This window comes from Mya arenaria, chromosome 3, assembly GCF_026914265.1.
Source record: "Mya arenaria isolate MELC-2E11 chromosome 3, ASM2691426v1".
NCBI classification, from domain to species: Eukaryota; Metazoa; Mollusca; class Bivalvia; order Myida; family Myidae; genus Mya; species Mya arenaria.
The window spans coordinates 28,805,165-28,825,894 of NC_069124.1; the positions used below are offsets into that span (position 1 = coordinate 28,805,165).

Sequence of the window (20,730 nt, forward strand, 5' to 3'; positions counted from 1 at the left end):
AGTTTGAAAGAAAGGTGCAGAAAACACGGTATTTCTACTTTATGAGACGACAGTAGATCACAGTAAATCTTTTAGCATTTACCAATCATTTAATATTTTTTGCGTTTTCAGCTATGAATTACATGATTAAAAACGTGTTATCAGTAATTAACATGTTCCATAAAAGCATTATTTAGTAAAAAGTTGAAAGTTTATCACTCAAAATTTATGTTTGTTATGCATGTGTGCATATTGAATTTGAATAAGCGTGTCACTTTAATTTGACAAGTGTTTAAGCAATGGACACGGCTACGAATAATTTTCAGAATCCAACACCCATTGAAAACATTACTCACCAGTACATAAAGATGGACAAATATTTTTAAGCGTATTCAACTGACGATGCCACTCAGTTTTTGCAAGAGTTTGGCGCGTACATAACGTTGATGAAAAATTACTTTTGACTCACCAAAAGCTAAGGCACCTTTTCAACTTCAGCTCAAAGGCCCTCTCCTTATACGTTTTACACAAACTCAGTTTCTTACACACGACTACATTTATGGCAAAACAATTATTGCATATGAATATTGTGAACATGTTCCCGCTCGAATTGCAGAGTAATCCCTGTTCAATATCATAAAATTGGCCCACTGAGGCTTAAACGATACTTTGCCACACTTGTTGCAAATATTCTAAAGCCCACACAACTGAAGGAGAACTCTTAGAATTTGCATATTTGTCCACATATATGCAAAAAGCTACAGAAACATGCTCAATAGCAAAAAGTTTAAACATAAACCCGGTTTAGTGGCAATGGGCAACGCCAAAGACATAGAACACAAATTCACAAACAAGAAACATAGAACAGCACACAACTCTACAAACAGCACAGTGCATAAATACTATATATATATATATATATATATATATATATATATATATATATATATATATATATATATATATATATATATATATATATATATATATATATATATATATATAATTGGTATGTTTATCAAGAATTGTTAGGTACCGCCTTGGAACGGTCAGTAAAATGTAAATTTACTGGGGGTTTAAACCAGTTTATGTGCACAAACCTCACTCTTATCCCAACAATTCTTAAAAAAGAAAAAACGCAAAAGATAAATCTTATCAAAGTATGCATTAACTTGAGGAAACTTATCAATAAAACAAATAATAATAAAAAACGAAAAGGTAAACCCCAAGTACTTCTATGATTAGAGATCCCAACTCTATCTGCAGACTAAGGGAAACAATTCAGAGCACCTAATGCAAATAATTTTCAAAGATACGATGCAGTCCATGCTTGTCAGAACAAATATTCAGGATGCGTTACATAAGTCCCAAATCAGCGTGGCGTATGACTTTCGATAAGAGAGTATGGACCAGATTTCAGCGGCTGAAAACAAAAGGTCAATAACGGACAGGACGGAAAGGCAGCGACAACGGGCATGATGCGTTTGCGGTTAGAGTGGCAATTTGAAGCTAAGCCTTAGCTGATAAGTTTAAAAACTTGATAAGTTTAAAAAGAAGGACATTTTCCGTTTATTCATTTAAAATTCCTAAACAGGTGTTCGTTTTAATGTCATAGAAACCAAACTATTTAACCCATATTATTTAGATAACATTTTTTTTTTAAATTAAGGCTAAATATGTGCGAGCAACAATGACAACTTGGATGTTCAAGTGATATGCAAAGCTATTGCAGACAGCAAACGAAGACAGAACATTAATCAGCAGTTCTTGTACATTGTAGTTACATTTTATTATTTCGAAGCTATTGATGTACATTCCCTTCACACAGCAGAGCGTTTTGACTTTTTTCAAGCTGTCTGTGTCTTTTTAATTTGAAAAAAATACAACGTAAAAGTATTAAATACATTATAATATAATAAGAACATGACAAATGGATATACTGCAAAACCTTTCATTGAAAATGTTAACATGCCCGATTGTATAAAAATATAACAAAATCCCAACACAAGTACAGTCCAGTCGTTGAATCGGGCTTGCGGACGTATACTAATTTCAATCATCGATTAAAAACAACAAAATGATTCACTCTTATAAACATGTTATTAAACTGTGTCCGGGGTTGCGTTTGCTAAAAAGCTATAAGTCGTAATTTGTTTTTGTTGCGAAATGCTAGACTAACAGTACGACATGTTTTTACAATTTTCGGGAGAAAAGGAGAATTTAAGGATCAGGGTTATTGATGGCAGAGTTTCTTAAAGCCCTCAAGGCATTGACCATTTCACTGTTTAATGAAAATGAATGGATACTTGTTTAAACAACAACAACAGTCAAAACACATTTGGACGTTTGGAGTTGTGTCGATATTACAAACACCAAACCCATGCTAACAAAGACGAAACATAAACTAAATTTGTGTATTTGTACGCATGATTGACTGATCCTCTCACATAGACAATAATCTTTAAATGTATTTTTTTATGTCGTTATATTTGGTATATTTGTAAAAGTTTATAAAATTATGCAGTTCTGAATCTTTCCAAAAATTAACTCTCAGTTTGAAGAGCAATACAAAGAGTAATTACACAACATAGTGTGCCTTTTGATTGCATTTTCAACAACTGTTGGCCTTTCAAAAAATACACCAGAAAAGGAATATGAATATACAATGTCAGTAAATGACCTGTATTTAAATTGTTCATATCATAAATTTGCATCTAATTCCTACCTGATGTAAGTCATGAAAATTCTTGTGTCCAAGGGCAGGAAAAAGCCTTAAGAAATGTGGCAAGCACTAAAGTAAACCTTGGAGGACAAGTGCACCTAGTGCTTGGCGGTAAAACAAAAATCGTCGAAACACTAATACGACACTTACTCCTTACCCACATACACTGCACTACTCCCCCATTAACCTTTTAGACCCAGACCCGTTTTAATAAAATGAGTTGTGTATGGACAAATGCCTCTTCGGATTCATGCCTGATAGCGGCATGAAATCTAAATAATAGTTTACTTTGCAATGACGAGTTGTCCACCAGCGATAGTAACCTGAGTAATTCCGACTGAAACCAACGGTACTACCTTGACATTTTTGCGTGTTCGTTGATTGTTTGCTCGATAGTTATATTAACATGATTTCTGGAAGTGGGTAAGGCGGACCCCTAGACTCTAAACCCACTGTGTTTCAGCAGCGCTGTGGCACCTGAATGTGCATTGATCAGATAAAGTATAATTTTTGTATAAATTGTATAATATAATCATCGCTTGAAGGAAGGTTATTGTAGAACAAATGCTCATTACTCACCAAGTCTCCATCTGAGCGTAACCATATCTCCTTGTGTGGCGGTTTGCTAAAGCATTTGGAAAATCATGCCCTACAAAAATCACAGGGGGAGCAGGGTCAATTGGCAGCTAGAGATCAATACCCGCTCAATGTGTGATAATTTACCAGTCCGCCGCAAATCCGTCGTTCTCTGTCACATTCATTTCACCGATATCGACTATAAATGTTTATGCAATTATTTTTCAATATTGGATAACGATGGATCTCACGAGAACTTTGGTTGTAATGGCAACGAAATGAAAAAAAAATGTTCACATAGGGCCCTAAAACAAAACTTATGAACAAAACTTAACACGATGTTGTAATTAGAAGGTATTTACAGGTGTCGACTCAACCCGCCCCAGTCCGGGTCAACAACCAAAGGCCGCCAGACTACATGATTCCTTCGATCATCGTTTGCTTTTGCTGCTTTTGTCCCACCGGTATTCTTGCTGTCTGCTCTGCAAATCAGGTAACTACGAAAATACTTAAATACGCCATATGGCAGCTGAAAACACGACGGATTATTTTTTTTTTGCGCCGCCAAATGGCGTTTTTGTCGCACCATTTGGGGAATTGCCGTATAACGAAATGGTAAAAATTAGAAATTACATAGATAACATTTCGTATAGTATACATATGATATAAATATCTGCTAGTGATATATTTGTATAATCGTCTTGCTTACTTAAACTTAATCGAATATTCAGTAGGCATTTTGAATCCAAACTGGCTATGTAGGAATAATTCATAGAGACCTTTGATCGGAGTACATTTGGGTCTCCTAGAGTCAAGGTCAATGTCACTGTTACTAATAATAGAAGAAAAAAAACAGTTGGATCTGAGACGTAAAAGTTGATTGTAAAATATTACACAATTATAAGCTTATGTATATAGCCAGTAAAACATTTGGTCCTCTTCTTAACATAGACTAAGGTTCTTCTATCAATCATTTAAGTTCATCGCATTGATGTCTTTTTAGTCCTCTTTGTTAATTAAAGCAAGAAAATTCAACAATATTATACTATTATTCTATAATATCATACATGGATTGAAATTTAAAGCCGTTATTGTTCAAACTGCTCCAATATCTTGGCGAAAAGACATGTTTTTCAGGGGTAATACAGTCCCTGATTGCTAATGCTGTTCCTTCAAAATTTGGCGGCCTCGGTTATGACCATGATGTGACACGATCACCCTCACTTTTCTAGCACCTGAGCCCTTCCTCTAACAAAATCAGCAATAATAATAAGGGGACCTTTCATGCACACAGAAACCCCCTCAGGGACTAGACTAGAGAGAGATACTTCTAGTTTATTCGAGGGTTGTCCGGAAAGTTTTGAGACTGCGTCTATATTTCAAAAAAATTATAATATAAATCAACGAACAATAAGCAGCTGTGTATATAGACTATTTACTAGTTTCCCTTTGAAAAATAAAATTATATAATCTCATAATAAGGAAGAAAATGGTTGCAAAGACAACCCATCTAGCGCTTCACGGAGCACTTTGAAATTTACTCTTTCTGAAAAAAAATCACAATTCATATGTACTACACAACCTGAATAACAGATGCCAAAACGTCACGTCAAAACATAAGACGACAGTATGACGTCAGCTGCATCACACCGCAATTTATTAAAGCCATCTAATTGTAGACAAGTTTGTAACGATCAACGGAAGCAGAGAGGTATTTCGAAGATGTACGAACAAACTGCAACGTTGAAGTCACGCACGGAGCAGCGTGCTATGATCAAACATGGTGTTCTAACACTAGATAAATCAAAGCCAACATGTTTAAGGGCTTTGGTATTTCGCTGGCATGGATGTTTTTAGTGACGGGCATTAAAAAGTGTGCAATTTAAAGCGGCAGACTGTCAGTCGTGAGTGAAAGTGGCGTAAATTCAGTGCGGGACAGGTTACAAGAAGACCGGCGGAGGACAGTGAGGGAAATTGGTGACTCTGTTCAGTTAAAATGGACAGTTGTTCATAATATCCTGGAAGACTTGTACAGACAAATATTTAAGCAATGGGTTGAACGCCGCTGTAAGTGTGTACTTGCAAAAGGAGGGTATTTTGAAAAAAAAAATATATGACGTGACGCAATGAGGCAAGGAAGTGCTCCGTGGCTTGTGACCTGTACTTTTTGTAATGTTTGTTGTGTTCGTTCCCTTGGTAGTATATTGTTGAGACTTTCAGGATTTGTTTATATTAGATAGAATTGTCGGCTGCTTAAATTTTATATGCATCCTATGACTCGTATGTTTTTAATGAACGTAGTCTCAAAACTTTCCGGACATCCCTCGTAAATTGACAAAACATTTCAGTACGTAAATCCTAATGGTTTGGTCGAGGTATATTCGGTGAAGAACCAGCTAAATTAATAAGATTCTACACAAACAGCATGCTTTATAAGTAAAAAACATTTGAGTAATATATTATTAACTTTTGTAAATATATTGGATTTTGAAAACTGGATAATAAGAAGAAAAAAGTTTAGTTTAGGTTAGTCAAATATAGGTACGATAGAAAAGGGTCAAGTGAATAACTATCAAAGTAGCAGAGTCGATCAAACATGTTTCTTAGCAAAACTCATTTCTTCGCTTCATCCTACATTTGAATAGTTTGTTTGCAGCCAGTCGAAACGCCTCGCCTTCGTACAAGGACAATTTAAACGCACTATCATTACATTGCCGATGCTATACTTGTTTACACTGTGAAGAGGCAAATGGATCGATCGGTAAAAGCTCTTGCTAAAACTAGAAATCAAACGTACTTATATGAAGGTCAAATTGGTCTGGCAAATTACTTTCATCGATTGCCAAGCTTTTTAGGTCTGGGTTACGTGTTTATGATGACGTAGATAAATACGATTCATGCATGTTTCTTCCGCAATAGCAACTTAACAATAGAGAAGTATGAACTTATACATAAAGAATAACCTGTAATGATAATTGCGACGTGTAAACATTGCATGGTCAGAGGCGAAAAACAAAACGAGGTCAATACAAAAAGATAATTCGAAAATTAAACAAGTTTTGATTTATTTGAAAGTATTTTTGGAAATTATATGATCGCCCGGGGTGTGCTACGTTAGAACGATTAATTCCCCGAGCTAATAAATTTATATACTTATTATACTTATAAATCTCTTCAAAACAACGGTGAGCATATACCTTTTTATCATTTCAGGCCAACAAGTTGACCTTTGAAGGTGACATCGAGGGATCCTTAAGGGCCGCTTCCAAGGCGCGAAACATGATCATTATTAGTGTTCTAGTAGGAATCGTCTGCTTTATTATCACCGTTGTGCAGACCACACTTGGTTCACTTCAACTCACGTGATTAAAGAACAACACAGACATAAAGAAAAATTAGTACTTTCTCATGGCGAAATAGAGGACATAAATCGACATTACTGTCTCACAGACACACTGCTTCGTTCATATATGTATAAAGTGCCTTAGTGCTAGTTGAATCTTTTTTAAGGGTTTCTCGTATTAATAAAAAAAAGTGGTCAAAAGTTAATTAGATCAATTTGGCGCGATTGACTTAGCTATATATAAAATATCAGTATTTGTCTGTCATAATGTGTATACACGTTCAGCATACATTGTTGTCAAAATGTGCGGGAATGATATATCCATAACAGAAGACCAAAATTAACAAACATACATTTGTTTTTTTATGATATGCAGCATAATGCTGGATAAATGCGTTATTTAAACTGTAATAGGCGGTAATTAATAAAAACAACGAATAATGTCTAAAGGCAATTGCCTCGAATATAAATAACATTACAGCTCAGTCCGTGTTGCAGTTATAATTTTATTTGAGAATATCATAAACGTAATTGAAAATGTCATGTCGTCCCGTATCAGACAATATTACAAACAACTAATGCATTATCGACTAGATGTAAAAGAGAGTGTGGGAAACCGGAAAATTTACTGAGATGACAACTGGTCATATTATTGCTATTTGTATGTGTCAAAATGATGCTGAGGTTGGCATATATCTCCCCTTTAGTTTGTATTAGAAATGGTCAAGTTGGAGAGCGGATAATTTTGTATTTGGACAAATATTGAAACATGACGAGCCCTGACACTATAACAAGTAGTTCGGTCTGTTGTTGATCAAGCTTGTGTACTCAAATTGTAAGTGTTGTTAAAATAAGACGGGCTGTGTAGAACTTTGTTGAAGTGAACAACCTTGAACCTTCTTTGTTGTGAAATAGTTTATTATATGCGCATATATATTGCCACGTAACGTATCAGTAAAAAAATAATTTTAACACTTGAGATATACAATCGCACTCTATTGAAGTGGCCATATTTCTGTTTGATAAAGTTGACAGTTAAAGAAATAAATGACACGTGATGCGCGAGGTTCTTTTGGCATTGGGTGCTGGACATGACTAAATTTACCGGAAATGCCGGTCCGGTGTGCAAGGAAAACCTTATATCTATACCTACCTATGCTACGCAGGCAAATTAAAATAGTGTCTATTGTAAAGGTTAACGGCTAACACATACCTATGATTTTTGTTATATACAAACTTTATACGTGGATGGATCCATAAACAATATAACCGGTATCGTTTAAAAGCCACAAAAGACTGTCAGTTGAGACAACAATTTAATGAATTACTAGTTTTCTGTTATTTTGTACATATGCCTACACATTTAACCATGGCTTACATTTTACCAATGTCTTATATATTTATTATATAACATTTCTGTTGTGTTGGTTCTTTACCAGATCTGTATCAATAAAAGTGTCCAACGTTTTGTCATTGTTTGATGTAAATTCATTTGAACACAATGATTGCTATAAGTTGATTTTAATCATTGTCGATATTGTCCAGCATAATTTCAAAGGAGCAAAGTAATGCAATTGATATACTGGTTAGGAACCACTTTTTCGCTCGTACCAACTAGTCGCCTGCGTTTCACAATTGCATTAGCTTTTTATATAAATTACAGTATGTGTCGAAATGAATCTTCAAACAAAAAAAACAAACTATATTTCCCCTGAAAATAAGAAAAGTATCTTCAATATTGAAGTTGTACCAGGTTGCACCATATATCTTCCAGCGGATGATTATCGAGAATTTTCCACTAAAAATTGGAATATTTCATCCCGAGATAGTCGTTAAAACCGAGACGCATGCCCAGATTTATAGAACGTAGATATAAATGATATATTTTTATGTAAGTCGGGAACATTTTCTAGGGTATTTGTTTAAAGAATAGAAGTTTGAAGTGGGCGAATTATTGGTACCGTACACTGTTTTGGTGATTTTAATAAGTATGTTTGGCACGTATATTCGTTTTTAAAATAAGCATACACTATAAATCTTATCACACGTTAGATAGGGTGCTTAGGAGTTTCGGTAGAAAACATGATTTGAACATTGGTCGTAGAAACAAATAGATGCATGGAATAGTGTCTGTATAGTTTGATTTAAAACGAGAAACATGGGACATGTTTTATGGGTGTCAATAACTACCAATTATATTACCATGCAGTGGATTGTTCGACAGGTAGTGTTAAATATTCATTATACCTACTTTGTACTATTCGGTTGTTCATATTGGTGTTCTTGACAACAGTGTTTGCCACTTTTCTAACGGTTAAATATTTATATAATTAAGGAAAAAACAATAATGACATTAGTACCACTTCTAAGACAATTTTCATAACCCCATGTTGTAGCTATTTTACTATTCTTGTTTTGGTTTTTTTAGACAGTGGACAATGACCAATTACTTATATACGAATATTATTCAATTCTAAAATCATATGTTAAATTCGTTGTCTTGTTGTTTAGGAAATTAACCTCAATTCTCTTCAATATGTCGGCCTCCGACCTTCTTTTAGATCATTAATAGGGATAATAGAGCAATATAAGCAGCTGACCATAACCATTTATACTATGAAACTGAGTCTGGATTGGTATTTTTATTGACAAATCGTCGTAATCATTTGCAGGGAAATCACATGCATACAAACAGTTTACAAGGTTATTATCATTAAAACTATTTCAGAGCATATGTCAAATCTTTGAAGTAGTGTATTAACATTTAATAGGCAAGCCAACGGTACAAGATATCAATAACATCAAAGAATACTTCAGTTTCCTCGATACTGCAAAACTGGTAGTGCACATGAAATATCTTTGAATAGTATATTTATTATATTACCTATAACGTGATCTACGTGCATGTTATATTCCGTGTACGTAGTTAAAATAATGAAAGCCAGTCCCAAGACATACAATGCATTTATATAAAATCTGATTATAAATATAGCACAAACAAATGGCTCACAGTATCTTCCTTCTGTAAACAAGACACGTGAATGTTTTCTTTGTCTCGAGTAACTGATCATCAAACAGGTATCTAGCTTAGTGCAGGCTATCCATACAATACGTGCAGACTATCCATACAATACGTGTAGGCTATCCATACAATACATATAAACTATCCATACAATACGTATAGGCTATCCATATACAAAAATGCAATGCATTGCTTTGACAAACGGGAATCATTCATGTTTATGGCATAAAGCTTGCAATTTGATTAGCATTATAAGATTTCCAAAATTACGACTAGCCATACAATAGAATAAAACAGGTATCTAGCTTTGGATGAGCAAGCCTTACAAAAACTAATAAACAAAATTAAACCGTCCCGACTACAAACGTAAAACATTTATAATTATTTCATATAATTAGCATTTTGAATTGCGTTTTAAGATTTCCACTACCAGAACAAGCTATGCATTAGATAAAAACCGATTATCAATAATATAACACACACACCAACACACACACAAGTTTAGAATGTTCAAGGAAGCAATGCGGTTGTGTCGTAAGTATGATCTGTGTTGTTTTGAACATGAACTTCATAAAAAAACGAATTATTTTATTTTCGGACAGCTGCTACAGTAGTAGGACATTGTCATTTTAAGAACTTTTGCAGGTTTTCTTTAAATGTTCTCATACTCCGTTATGTTCCTGGCCTTTTCCAAAAGTGAGTCATAAATGAACTTGTATTGGACCTAAAAAGTAGTCAAAAGTCAAACGAGCTAGGTGGTGAGAACCATTGACGAAATTGTATACAGTGTTTACATGCCTAGGATAAGCAAATCAACTACCGAAACTGTTGAATTAAATTAAGTTTAAAAAATACAAACAAATAAATGGTTAAACGATTCAGTTGCCCGGTCCCTGACATAAATATCATTTTTATTGGAAACTTGATGACAAAAAAACAACATTTCTAAACGTAATGCAAACATGTCATATACAAATGCTACTCACAGTATTAGGTATGATGTCCCTGTTTCTCTGTTTCATTGTCTTCACAGTTTCCACGATGTTTATCTGACCTCGTGTCTTTTCCATGCGATGAAGCTCATTCAAAAGTACTGCGATCAATCCACTCCGCTCATGTCCCGTCCTTGTTATAAGAGTATATGTTGACAATAAGCTGGCTCATCAAAATGTGTTTTAAACATATGTTTTTTTCTACGATAACCAGGATTAATTTTAAAAGGCATGTCCAATTGCAAAAATATCACTCCAGTATGACCAATAATTAAAACGAGAGCACACATGAAACGAATAAAATAAAATAAAATAAAATATGTACTCAATCGAAAACCATATTCGACTACTTTAATAAGGTACCTACTCGCAGTGAATCAAAACAGGTCTGTTTTCGGCTAGGTGCGGCTGCCACTTTCTGACAGCATCGAGACAGTCCAACATGTTTTGTATTGGCGGGAGTGGTTCGTTTTCAGTCCAACCGCCGATTTGAAACTGTTTTATTGTTGTCAGATATTCTTCGTCCTTAAATGGATATGTACATTCACTTTGTACATTCATCTTTTCCATTATAAAATTCCATTAAATACATATGTATACTATAAGAATAGTGTCAAAGTGTAATAATAATACACATTAATATTAAGTTTTTCACTACAAGTTGACATTGCATTACCACCTCATTGTTCTCGTCCCGAAATGAAAGCTCCTTTCGTTAAATGTTTGGTTCTTCCGTTCTTGTATGACGTTAACGGAATATCTTCCTACTTTCCCGTCTCCAATTCCGCCCATGTACTCACAAGTCTAAAATATAAAAAAACAACAATATGACTGTACGCTTGTCGGTTACTATTGTAAAAAATCAGAACAACAGGTGACTGTCAAGTTACTATTTCTCGTTTAAAGGCAATAGAGAGAGAGAGTTACGTTATCGGCTGTGTGCTTAAAACGTATTAATAATACAATGGGAACAACAGGGACAAACCATTATAGTCAAACTATTAGCAAGAACCCTGTTTAGGGACACAAGGTTAAGGCCTTAATGTCTAGAAAAACGAGAGACACACAGAATAAGCAATACAGACAGACACATCAAATTTTATTAATTGATACATGTCGGGGTTACCGCCTTAAACCGGTCAAACAGCCGCTCACTGGAATCTTATCCTTGATCTAATGTTCACAAGTCAAAACCTTTCAACACACAAATATTGTAACAGAAACTGATAAAAACATTGTTTTTTTTTCACAAAAATAGAAAAATACTACCATACCATATGCACTTCAATTATCTGACATTACCATTAACTATTTTACACTATATGTGCTGCTGAAGTATGGCTTGCGGATCATAGAACAAACGGTTTACATTTATCAAAGGGTCGTAACAAGATAACACCGTTTAGCAGCCCGATAAGCCAATGATTTGATATACTATTAAAAATGTTCACGTAATTCGGGATCAACCCTCGTATATATATATTTATGTTACTTTGTACATTGTGGAATTAATTTGTTTAACCTGGTGTGCTTGGCTTGAAGTAGTGGTAAGCATAATGATGGTTATCACGTGCTGCTCCTCAACAAGAGACCAAAACTCTTCCAGCTGCTCTTCACATGGTGATTTACACATCAAAAACGTGTTATTTCCGTAAAAGCTCTAAAATATTCACATTCAAAATAGCAATGCATCCGATACTTGAAACGCCCAAACAAAAAAAAACTAGTGGAAAGGGAAGTTGTTTATGTTTGGATGCTAATTATACATTCCATATTTTGGCAAAAGGCTTGTAGTTAACACTGAAATGAGCTATCCTATTTATTTGTACTGCATGACGTTTGAATTGGAATATACATGTAAATGCTATAATTAGCTCATTAAATGAGGCAACGTTTACTGTATACATCACATATCGATCGCATTAAATTAAATAAGTAATATAGATAAAGAATGTTTTGATTTTTGATAAAATGATTTCTAATGAATAATTAAAAGCACATGGTTGGACAATTTATTCAATACACTTTATAAACATTGTACAAATAATTTGTTTAAACACAAACAATTTGGCACACCGTTTAACCGGGTAATGCTATTTGAAACAGATCAAACAGCAACATTAGTTCGATGGATACTTACTGGCAAAAGGTTTGCGCCGAGCTGTTGTGTAAAATATGAACCAAAAATCTTCAATTTCGGGCTGTATGCGTCGACTACAATTAAGGAGCAACGGATATTGATAATATGAATGCGTTTCATAGCTGTGATTTTTTTTATTTTTGGTTTAAATATAGGTAATGGGTTATCAGGGTGGACAGAGCACATAATAAACACACATTCAACGCATATAACTCATACTTTCTGAAGTAATTGTTTCCATGTTTCCATATACTGGCTCATTCTGCACCTGATCGGCTTCATTTGTAAGACTTTTTTCAATCAACTGTAATTAGTTTGTATAACATAAACATAGATAACAATGGCATCAATATAAAACGGTACTGGTAACTAGCAAAGAAACGGATTTGGATTTATATAATTGAGCTAACACACACGAACTTAACTAATAAAAACAAGGAACCAAACAATGAAATCAAAAGCCTTTAACAAGTGCCATACCCTCTCAATTGTTTTTTTAAAGAACCCCAAACAGTTTCTACCATTCATTGTTAACTTAGTGGAAAAATCATCCCACCTGAAACTGCTTTACCAGCCTTGACTGTTCTTTTCCAGTTTCCGTTGCTATCATGAAGGGATGGACATTTTCAAATTGTCTATGCCAGATATGATCAGTGCCCATCAACAGAGCTTCGGCAAGTGCTTTATGCAAGTATATATACTGATCCTGTGAGAGAATTATGATATATTTACATAACATGGACTTACATTCCAGGTCATATGGCTCAAACCAGAACTTGGGGATTTTAAAATTTCAGGAAACTCGAGCTTTCAGGACTCTCCCAAGTCTCTTCGAGGTAAATTTAAATACCACATCAGATGGCAAAACAACTCGCCTTCTACGCAAATAGTAACATAAACATGTACATAATTATAATACGAAACAATCTACAAAGACAAGCCTGTAAGTGTAAAACCATTATCTAATATGGTTTAAAGCCGACCTTTGTCTGAACCATGTTGACTCGTTGCTGCCTCAGGGCTTTTACCATCTCCAAAGGTTTAACACATTCTTCAGTCTTTGCTTGTTCTACAAGGTTGTCAAGAGCAACGAACGTGCCTGTCCGCCCCACACCGGCACTTTAAATATGAATTCCAACCGTTTAGACAGAGGGTCCATTTTGAAAGGTCAAGTTCTAACTATTGTGATTGTAATGAAGAACACATGATAAGGTCTTAATATAGTTTAACTTTTCAAAAAACATGACGTATCAAAAATTAATTTATACCTGCAGTGTACTATGATAGGAGCGTTTGAAGACTGTGTTTCAACAGCATTCAAGAACTCAACAAGACACCATCCATTGTCAGGTACATCTTTGTCCGGCCAGGCTTTAAAATGATACTGTTGAATTTCCCTGGGTTTGCATTTGGCCTGGAAAAAAGTATACGTCGTAACGGTCACTGAAACCATGAACAAAGTGAAAATCGTGTGAGAAAAACAACTACATTTGATGACTATAACTAAGAAAATTAAATAGTACTTTTTCCTTAAAATTTTGGAACAAACCTTTTTAGCAATTAATGTTCTTATTTCATAATCTCGAAACTTCTTCACAGCAGTTATGGATATGTCGATTCCACCGAAGGAGCAGGTTTGATCCATTTCCGGCCAATATTGAAGACACTTTACCTGAAAAATATAAGCAACATGTACAATGCAATAATTTGCAGCATTCCTAAAATTAGTATAAAAGCAAGAATAAAATTATATTATAGTAAATATGATTTTTAATTGGAATTATCCACGTTAAATGATAATTGATGTGAACAACAGAACAACATTGCAAAGGATTTGACATGTTAAGAATGGCATACTATTAGATAATTTTCATATGTATGAAAAATATATTTGACATAATAATGAAAATGGAAACCTTCAATATAATCTAAAATACTAATTTTAGTTGGTCGCGGTTCAAACTTCCATATTGATATTGTTATATTACATACTAACTAGTACTTTTTTAGCAACTGCTAATGGCGTGGTATTGAATTTAGTATAATTAAAAAATACACTTTACAGAACGTTAACACAATCATTGATAAGTAACTTATCAGAGAGTTATTCAAGTTGATATTACCGCTGCCATTTCAATCAGGTTAGTAAGCATTACAATCTTTTCTGCATTCTCTTGCCAGACCATTCGCCAGAAATCGTCGATCATGTTATTCGTTGGACCTTTACCAAAGAATAGGAGTAAGGACGAAGCATTAAAATATTATGTCAATAGTCAATTATTGCAAAGTTTAACATAAAGAAGACTACAATGTTTTATGAAAACAGATATCATAAACTTTGAGATACATATGTTTTGTTTTTATTTGACCCGAGCTAAAATGATAACTGTCATGTAGCCTAACGTTTGTGTCAATTAATGAAACGTCGAATAAAAACGTATTTGTGTGTTACCTTGAGAAGCGATAAACTTTCGAGCTTTGCAATAACCCTGTCAATACAAAATATAAACAATTGTATTAGTTAAAGTATTAAAATATGGTGTTGGCTTCTGCTAGGAATTTGGTTAATGTTTATAACAAGGGGCATCTTATCTTTCGATTTATTTTAAGAGAACTGAATATGCTTACGTCAATGTAGCTCGCATTAATGTAATTGCAGTCGCCATCCCTTTCCTTCTGTAACGGCACGCGGGAGTGGTCATCTAAACATAAACAGAAAACATATGAGTGGAAGGACAATAATAAAGTCAATTTCAAATTATTTGTTTGTGTCACTTAAGTTTTTTTGAAAAATTAACTATTGTTCGCTTTAACGATGAAATCTTCCTAAACCTTTGTGTGTATAAATTTGGAAAAGCGCAGCCTGACGTAACGAGAAATATGATGAATTATTGTATTAAATTACAAACGAATGTATCATTATTATAGTTCAAGTAAGAGTATTAAAGTTTCTTATCATAATGTTTTATGTTGCATTGAAATGTTTAGAACATACACGTTTTCCATCAGGCTTTCTTATCAGTTAAACATTTTCTATTTACTGTTTCTAGGTACACCATCTTCCTCTTCTTTTCACTTCAGTTCTACTTGCAGATCGATATTTACACAAGTACATCTCACTGTATCTGCTCTTCCCCTTGTTCCGAGTTTTTCATGCTTCCATTTTAAACATGCACAAATGGCAGATTTTAGTATGCTCAAGTTGGCCATTTGTGTATTTTCAATGTTCAAAATGGGTCTCTTCTATTTTAAAGATAATAAGTAGTTTTAAGTTTTACTCGCCTATCTAGACTTACATGCATACATCTCCCTGTATCTATTCTTCCCTTTGTATTCTTCCCTTCCAGCTACTTCGTGTTTATGAACAAGCCCTGTTGGAAGCTTCTGTGGGCCGGAAATGAAAGGATGTGTTATCTATTATTATAAATATCATAGACAAGTATTTTGGGATTGTGCTTTCGGTTTCCGTAAATATTTCCATGCAAACGCTGCCACCATCCAAGATGATAACACTTGGAACAATGTTAATAAACAAAACAGGATTTGTTTTCACTACTTCAACACAATCACACAGACACGCACACACGCACATAGGCGCGCACGCGCGCACGAACGCGGGCGCGCGCGTTTTCCCCACAGTCACACTCTTTACAGCTACTACAAAAAAACATCATATCGTTAATGTTACACCATTTATGCATATTTCTCACAATTCAAATACCCCAAAGTTTACCTCTTATTTTTTGTAGTAGATTGCTATATTTTTGTATAAATATATAGTGCTTTCTTAATTGCCACAATACATATAACTAATGAAGAGTCACTCTTTACCGATGTAGTCTTGCACACATACAGCCAACTTGATAACAGTCTGTTACTACATTTTAATAATAATGGGGAACAACCAATAATATGGAATAATCTTAATTGGAATAATTTACTCACTCACGTATACATGTCATTTTTTCATTCGTATGATTGTATACAAAATACAACTGAATTAAGCAAATAACATGACTACATACAAACCAATTAAAACCCGTTTGAATAGCTTACTGCAAACTCGTCATTAAAGTGTTGGCAGCCTTTTGTATTGTTCTCTCTGATGTAATCCCAAAGATGGTGTATCTGTATGCCAGGTATATTATTTTCAAACACATAGTAATTTACATCCGTGTCCGTGGTTTGCTCAACTGAAATATGTTTGTTATACTCTAACATGAAACAGTATGTGTTAAATGTGTTTGATCCTAGCATAAATGAAAATCTAAAAAAAAGTTTTGTGTTTTGATTGTCTCTTTTCGAACGATTTTGTAGACGTGCCAATCTCGTTTAAATTTAATATTTATATTCACTTACTTTCTGCTGTTTTTGCAGGACTGTGCTTCGAAGAATATGAAACGGTCTGCGTTTGTGTATTAAACTCAACGTTTTCATACGTTTTACTTGTTTCTATCGTTTGCGGTTTTCTGAAAGATTAAAAGTGTACTTGTGTTGTAGCATTCATTGTTCATTTAAGTTTAATCGAATCACAACTAGAACTAAATGATAACATAATATTATCAGATGGAGCATTGACTAACTGGAGTATTCGTCTGTAGAAGAACAATGCTGCGCCAACAATGACAGCGACAACACAAAGTGCTCCGATTACACCTCCAGCAACTGCACCAGAGGGAAATGCCTTTTGTTCACTGTCAACTCCAACGAGAGCTGAAATATATACAGAGTATCCGCTATGCTGATAAACATAAAGATCGAAATGATTTGTCATTGAACTTAAAGGCTTTGGGGATATCTTACTTAATGGGTATAAATGTATTGATGCCTCAAGCAAATTCAATCCTTTGTAGATTAAAAAACCTTCTCGACATTATGCCACAAACCATGACTTTTCTCAATGAATATTTGTAAAATATATTGCCAAGGATGGTAAATAATCAATTGGAAATACTTTTAACGGTTTAAATCATTTTTCATTGTTTTTAATCATTTACTCACCGATACTGCAGTTGAATCCTTCATATCCGAATGAACATTCTGTGGAGCAATTTCCTAATTTGGTATCACAAATAAAATCGTTGCCATTGCAATGGCACGGCGAAGCACAATTGTATCCAAAATAGCCATTCTCGCATGCTGGGGAGAACAAAAACTAATATTTGGTTGGTTTAAACATCTAATATTTCATAAAAAGTACAACATGATTTATTTCTTGATCGGAAATAACAGACATTCAAAATCATGGTTTTGGCATAATTGACTGGTTGGTTTATGAATTACAAAGTATGTTTGGAAAAAAGATTACAACGACTATAAATGTAAATCCAAATGCAATAAGCATATGAATTATAAACAATTGTCCGATTCGATTTGACCATCTGGAGTAGACACAATCTTTATTCCTTCATTTTGTATTTAAACCCTTTACTTGCCTCATAGGAAAGTATATAAAACATATCACAAATAGTTCTTATTGGTATTTGGCATGCACAGTGGCTGATAATTCGGATTAACAAGAAATGATTAAAACCATTTGTCGTTGTTTCATATATATATTATTTTTTTCGAGGTTAGCTGAATGTAATTCTGAACGTGTTTAAACATGAAAGAGTCGAATTAGTCCGTGGTGTCATGCTATCTAAAAAGGGAGAGTTCAAGAGAAATACGAATACAGCAGATAAGTGGACGAACAAACTACGTCGTAATATGTGATGGAGCAGAAATGAAAGAAAAAAGTGTATTGTTTTATATGTTTCGCCATACTGTCAAAATAAGATGTTTACCATCAATGATAATGGTTTACGGAAATATATTTTCATTTTCGTTTCTTCTGTATATGGAGCCTTGTGGCACCAGACATAAATCTTCTCAAGGCCTTCTTCATCGGTTTGCAAATAATTCCAGAAAATGCCAGCGTATGCAAATACATGTAAGGGTTTTATGAAGGTGGTATATATAATATTTGAAAGCATTATATTCATGCGTTGGCAAGCGATTTGTGTGACTTCCTGAATGTTATCATCCGATGAGCATGCCTCGAAAGCCTGGCGCCAAAATGTATGTGTTGTTACTTCGTGGATTTCAATGTTGTTTATAACGAAAATTAGATGTAACGGTGCGTTGGTATTTTAAGAGAAGATAAAGGCGACTGATCTGGCCTGTTAAAGAGTACCAGCCAATATGCTGGCTAGACAAGGATCTGTCTAATGGTGTTGTTAAGTTATTTTCCAGCAAAGAAAGGATCGTCATTGATAGATATATACAGACTTTCAAGCGGCCGTACAATTCCTAAAAAAATGTTGTTGAAGCTCTGCTAAAATTGACAAATAAATGAAAACATTTATAAAACTATCCCTACATTTTCAGTCTCAGTAAGACGTCCATTTTTTATAGATCTGTTAACAAATGTTTAAATCAATACTGGTCAAGTTCTTTGAAATATGATGACTTTTCATTCAGTTTAACAGTTGATCGTTGGCCTCAGCTTGGTACTTGCTGTGGGTGGTAAACACATTTGATGTTTGAGTGCGTTGTCAAGCCTGGTTAATGACTATTGAAATCTGACCAAAAAAAACAATTACCTGAAATATGCATGAGATGATAATAAAGCAACTATTCAGCGGTAAGTGGTACATGGAACACCTCTATGTAAGCATTTAACAATATTTCAAAATAGCCCAATTTTATTTTCAGAAGCTTCTAGAAAGCCTGTATAAAATTATAATGCCGTGGCATATACATATTGGTTAACTGTAGAAATAAAACAAGACTGAAATGAGGTCATTATATCGGTCGCTCTTGTCGTATATGAACGACCGTCACATATGAACATGTGTTTATGTACGAAGTGTTTTAATACTTCCGTAAAGGGATAATAGTAACAAACATTCAAAGGATCAGAGTTATAAATGGCAAATGCATGACCTAAATTCTAAAGACTATGTAGCTTTCCTGAACGTAGTGAATACTAAAACAGGTTCTCTTACGGCTGTGCCATTTCATTCACTATAATTTTCAGGACATACAAAAATATGTATATATATATATATATATATATATATATATATATATATATATATATATATATAGTTGCATTGTCAGTCTTAAAGATTTTAATTAAATTGATAAATTCTTGAAAAGAAACGTCAAAATCAGGAAAGGTTTGCGTGTCTTTAAAATTGGAAGAAGAAACCATTCAACAAATTTGACTGATCAGAGATTGATTAAGGACTTTCCCATCATAGACGTTGACTTAAAATTTATTCGATGGGGAAGACAATCTTACGAAAATTCCCCAAAAGTCAGAGGAAAAATTGTTTAAGTTTAATATCGATAGCCATATAGCAACATGTATTCAAGCTGTCTTCCAACAGCAATTAACACTTATCTGTAGACAAAACAAAAAGGCATTCTATGTATGCCACCAACAATTAATGTTGTATACCCGTATATGACAAGCCTAAACAGGTTTTAATAGTCGTCTGAGAGAATTTCCACCATAAGAACTGAGTGTATTATTGAAACAGAGAATTCTGTATGGAGGGCAAAAAACATAGTCTGGTTGATTCGAAACAACCCCAAAACAACACTTTCCAAAACAATTGTTTCATTCCTTTTCATCACGTTCATGGTCATACTATAAATACATAATCCACATCCGATGTGCGCCATTTGCGACATATATATTATGCAGGTTATATATAAAAAAATATCCTACCGAAAAAAGGAAATCTACCATACAAATGACCCGTAAAGGTACGAGTGTATAAAAGAGGGTTGAGGGATTTAAGACATTTTAGTTCTTCAATCGGAAATGGTAAATATCAATACAATGTATATCCTACAATAAAGGATGGAAATCTAAAATGTTAAACGTATTTATGATAGTGTGCTTTAGCATTAAAATACCTTTATCTTATTCAGATTAACTGAGGAAAAGAAATATTGCTATAT

General features: G+C 34.0%; 1 protein-coding gene across 1 annotated transcript in view; it reads right to left on the bottom strand.

The window, feature by feature from the left end:
• Positions 1-10,294: 10,294 nt before the first annotated feature.
• The window catches only part of LOC128225926 (receptor-type tyrosine-protein phosphatase epsilon-like), a 122,210-nt gene continuing 111,774 nt past the window's right edge, over positions 10,295-20,730 (bottom strand). Inside the window, exons 6-22 of the mRNA XM_052935820.1 lie at positions 17,358-17,487; positions 17,134-17,243; positions 16,831-16,967; positions 16,071-16,158; positions 15,403-15,476; positions 15,227-15,263; positions 14,898-14,995; positions 14,314-14,446; positions 14,043-14,175; positions 13,758-13,893; positions 13,331-13,480; positions 13,028-13,078; positions 12,157-12,294; positions 11,403-11,438; positions 11,002-11,159; positions 10,629-10,767; positions 10,295-10,366 (exon numbers count right to left, since the gene is read on the bottom strand). Of these exons, the coding sequence (XP_052791780.1) occupies positions 10,295-10,366; positions 10,629-10,767; positions 11,002-11,159; positions 11,403-11,438; positions 12,157-12,294; positions 13,028-13,078; positions 13,331-13,480; positions 13,758-13,893; positions 14,043-14,175; positions 14,314-14,446; positions 14,898-14,995; positions 15,227-15,263; positions 15,403-15,476; positions 16,071-16,158; positions 16,831-16,967; positions 17,134-17,243; positions 17,358-17,487 (1,820 nt within the window). The remainder of the gene's footprint in view (positions 10,367-10,628; positions 10,768-11,001; positions 11,160-11,402; positions 11,439-12,156; positions 12,295-13,027; positions 13,079-13,330; positions 13,481-13,757; positions 13,894-14,042; positions 14,176-14,313; positions 14,447-14,897; positions 14,996-15,226; positions 15,264-15,402; positions 15,477-16,070; positions 16,159-16,830; positions 16,968-17,133; positions 17,244-17,357; positions 17,488-20,730) is intronic.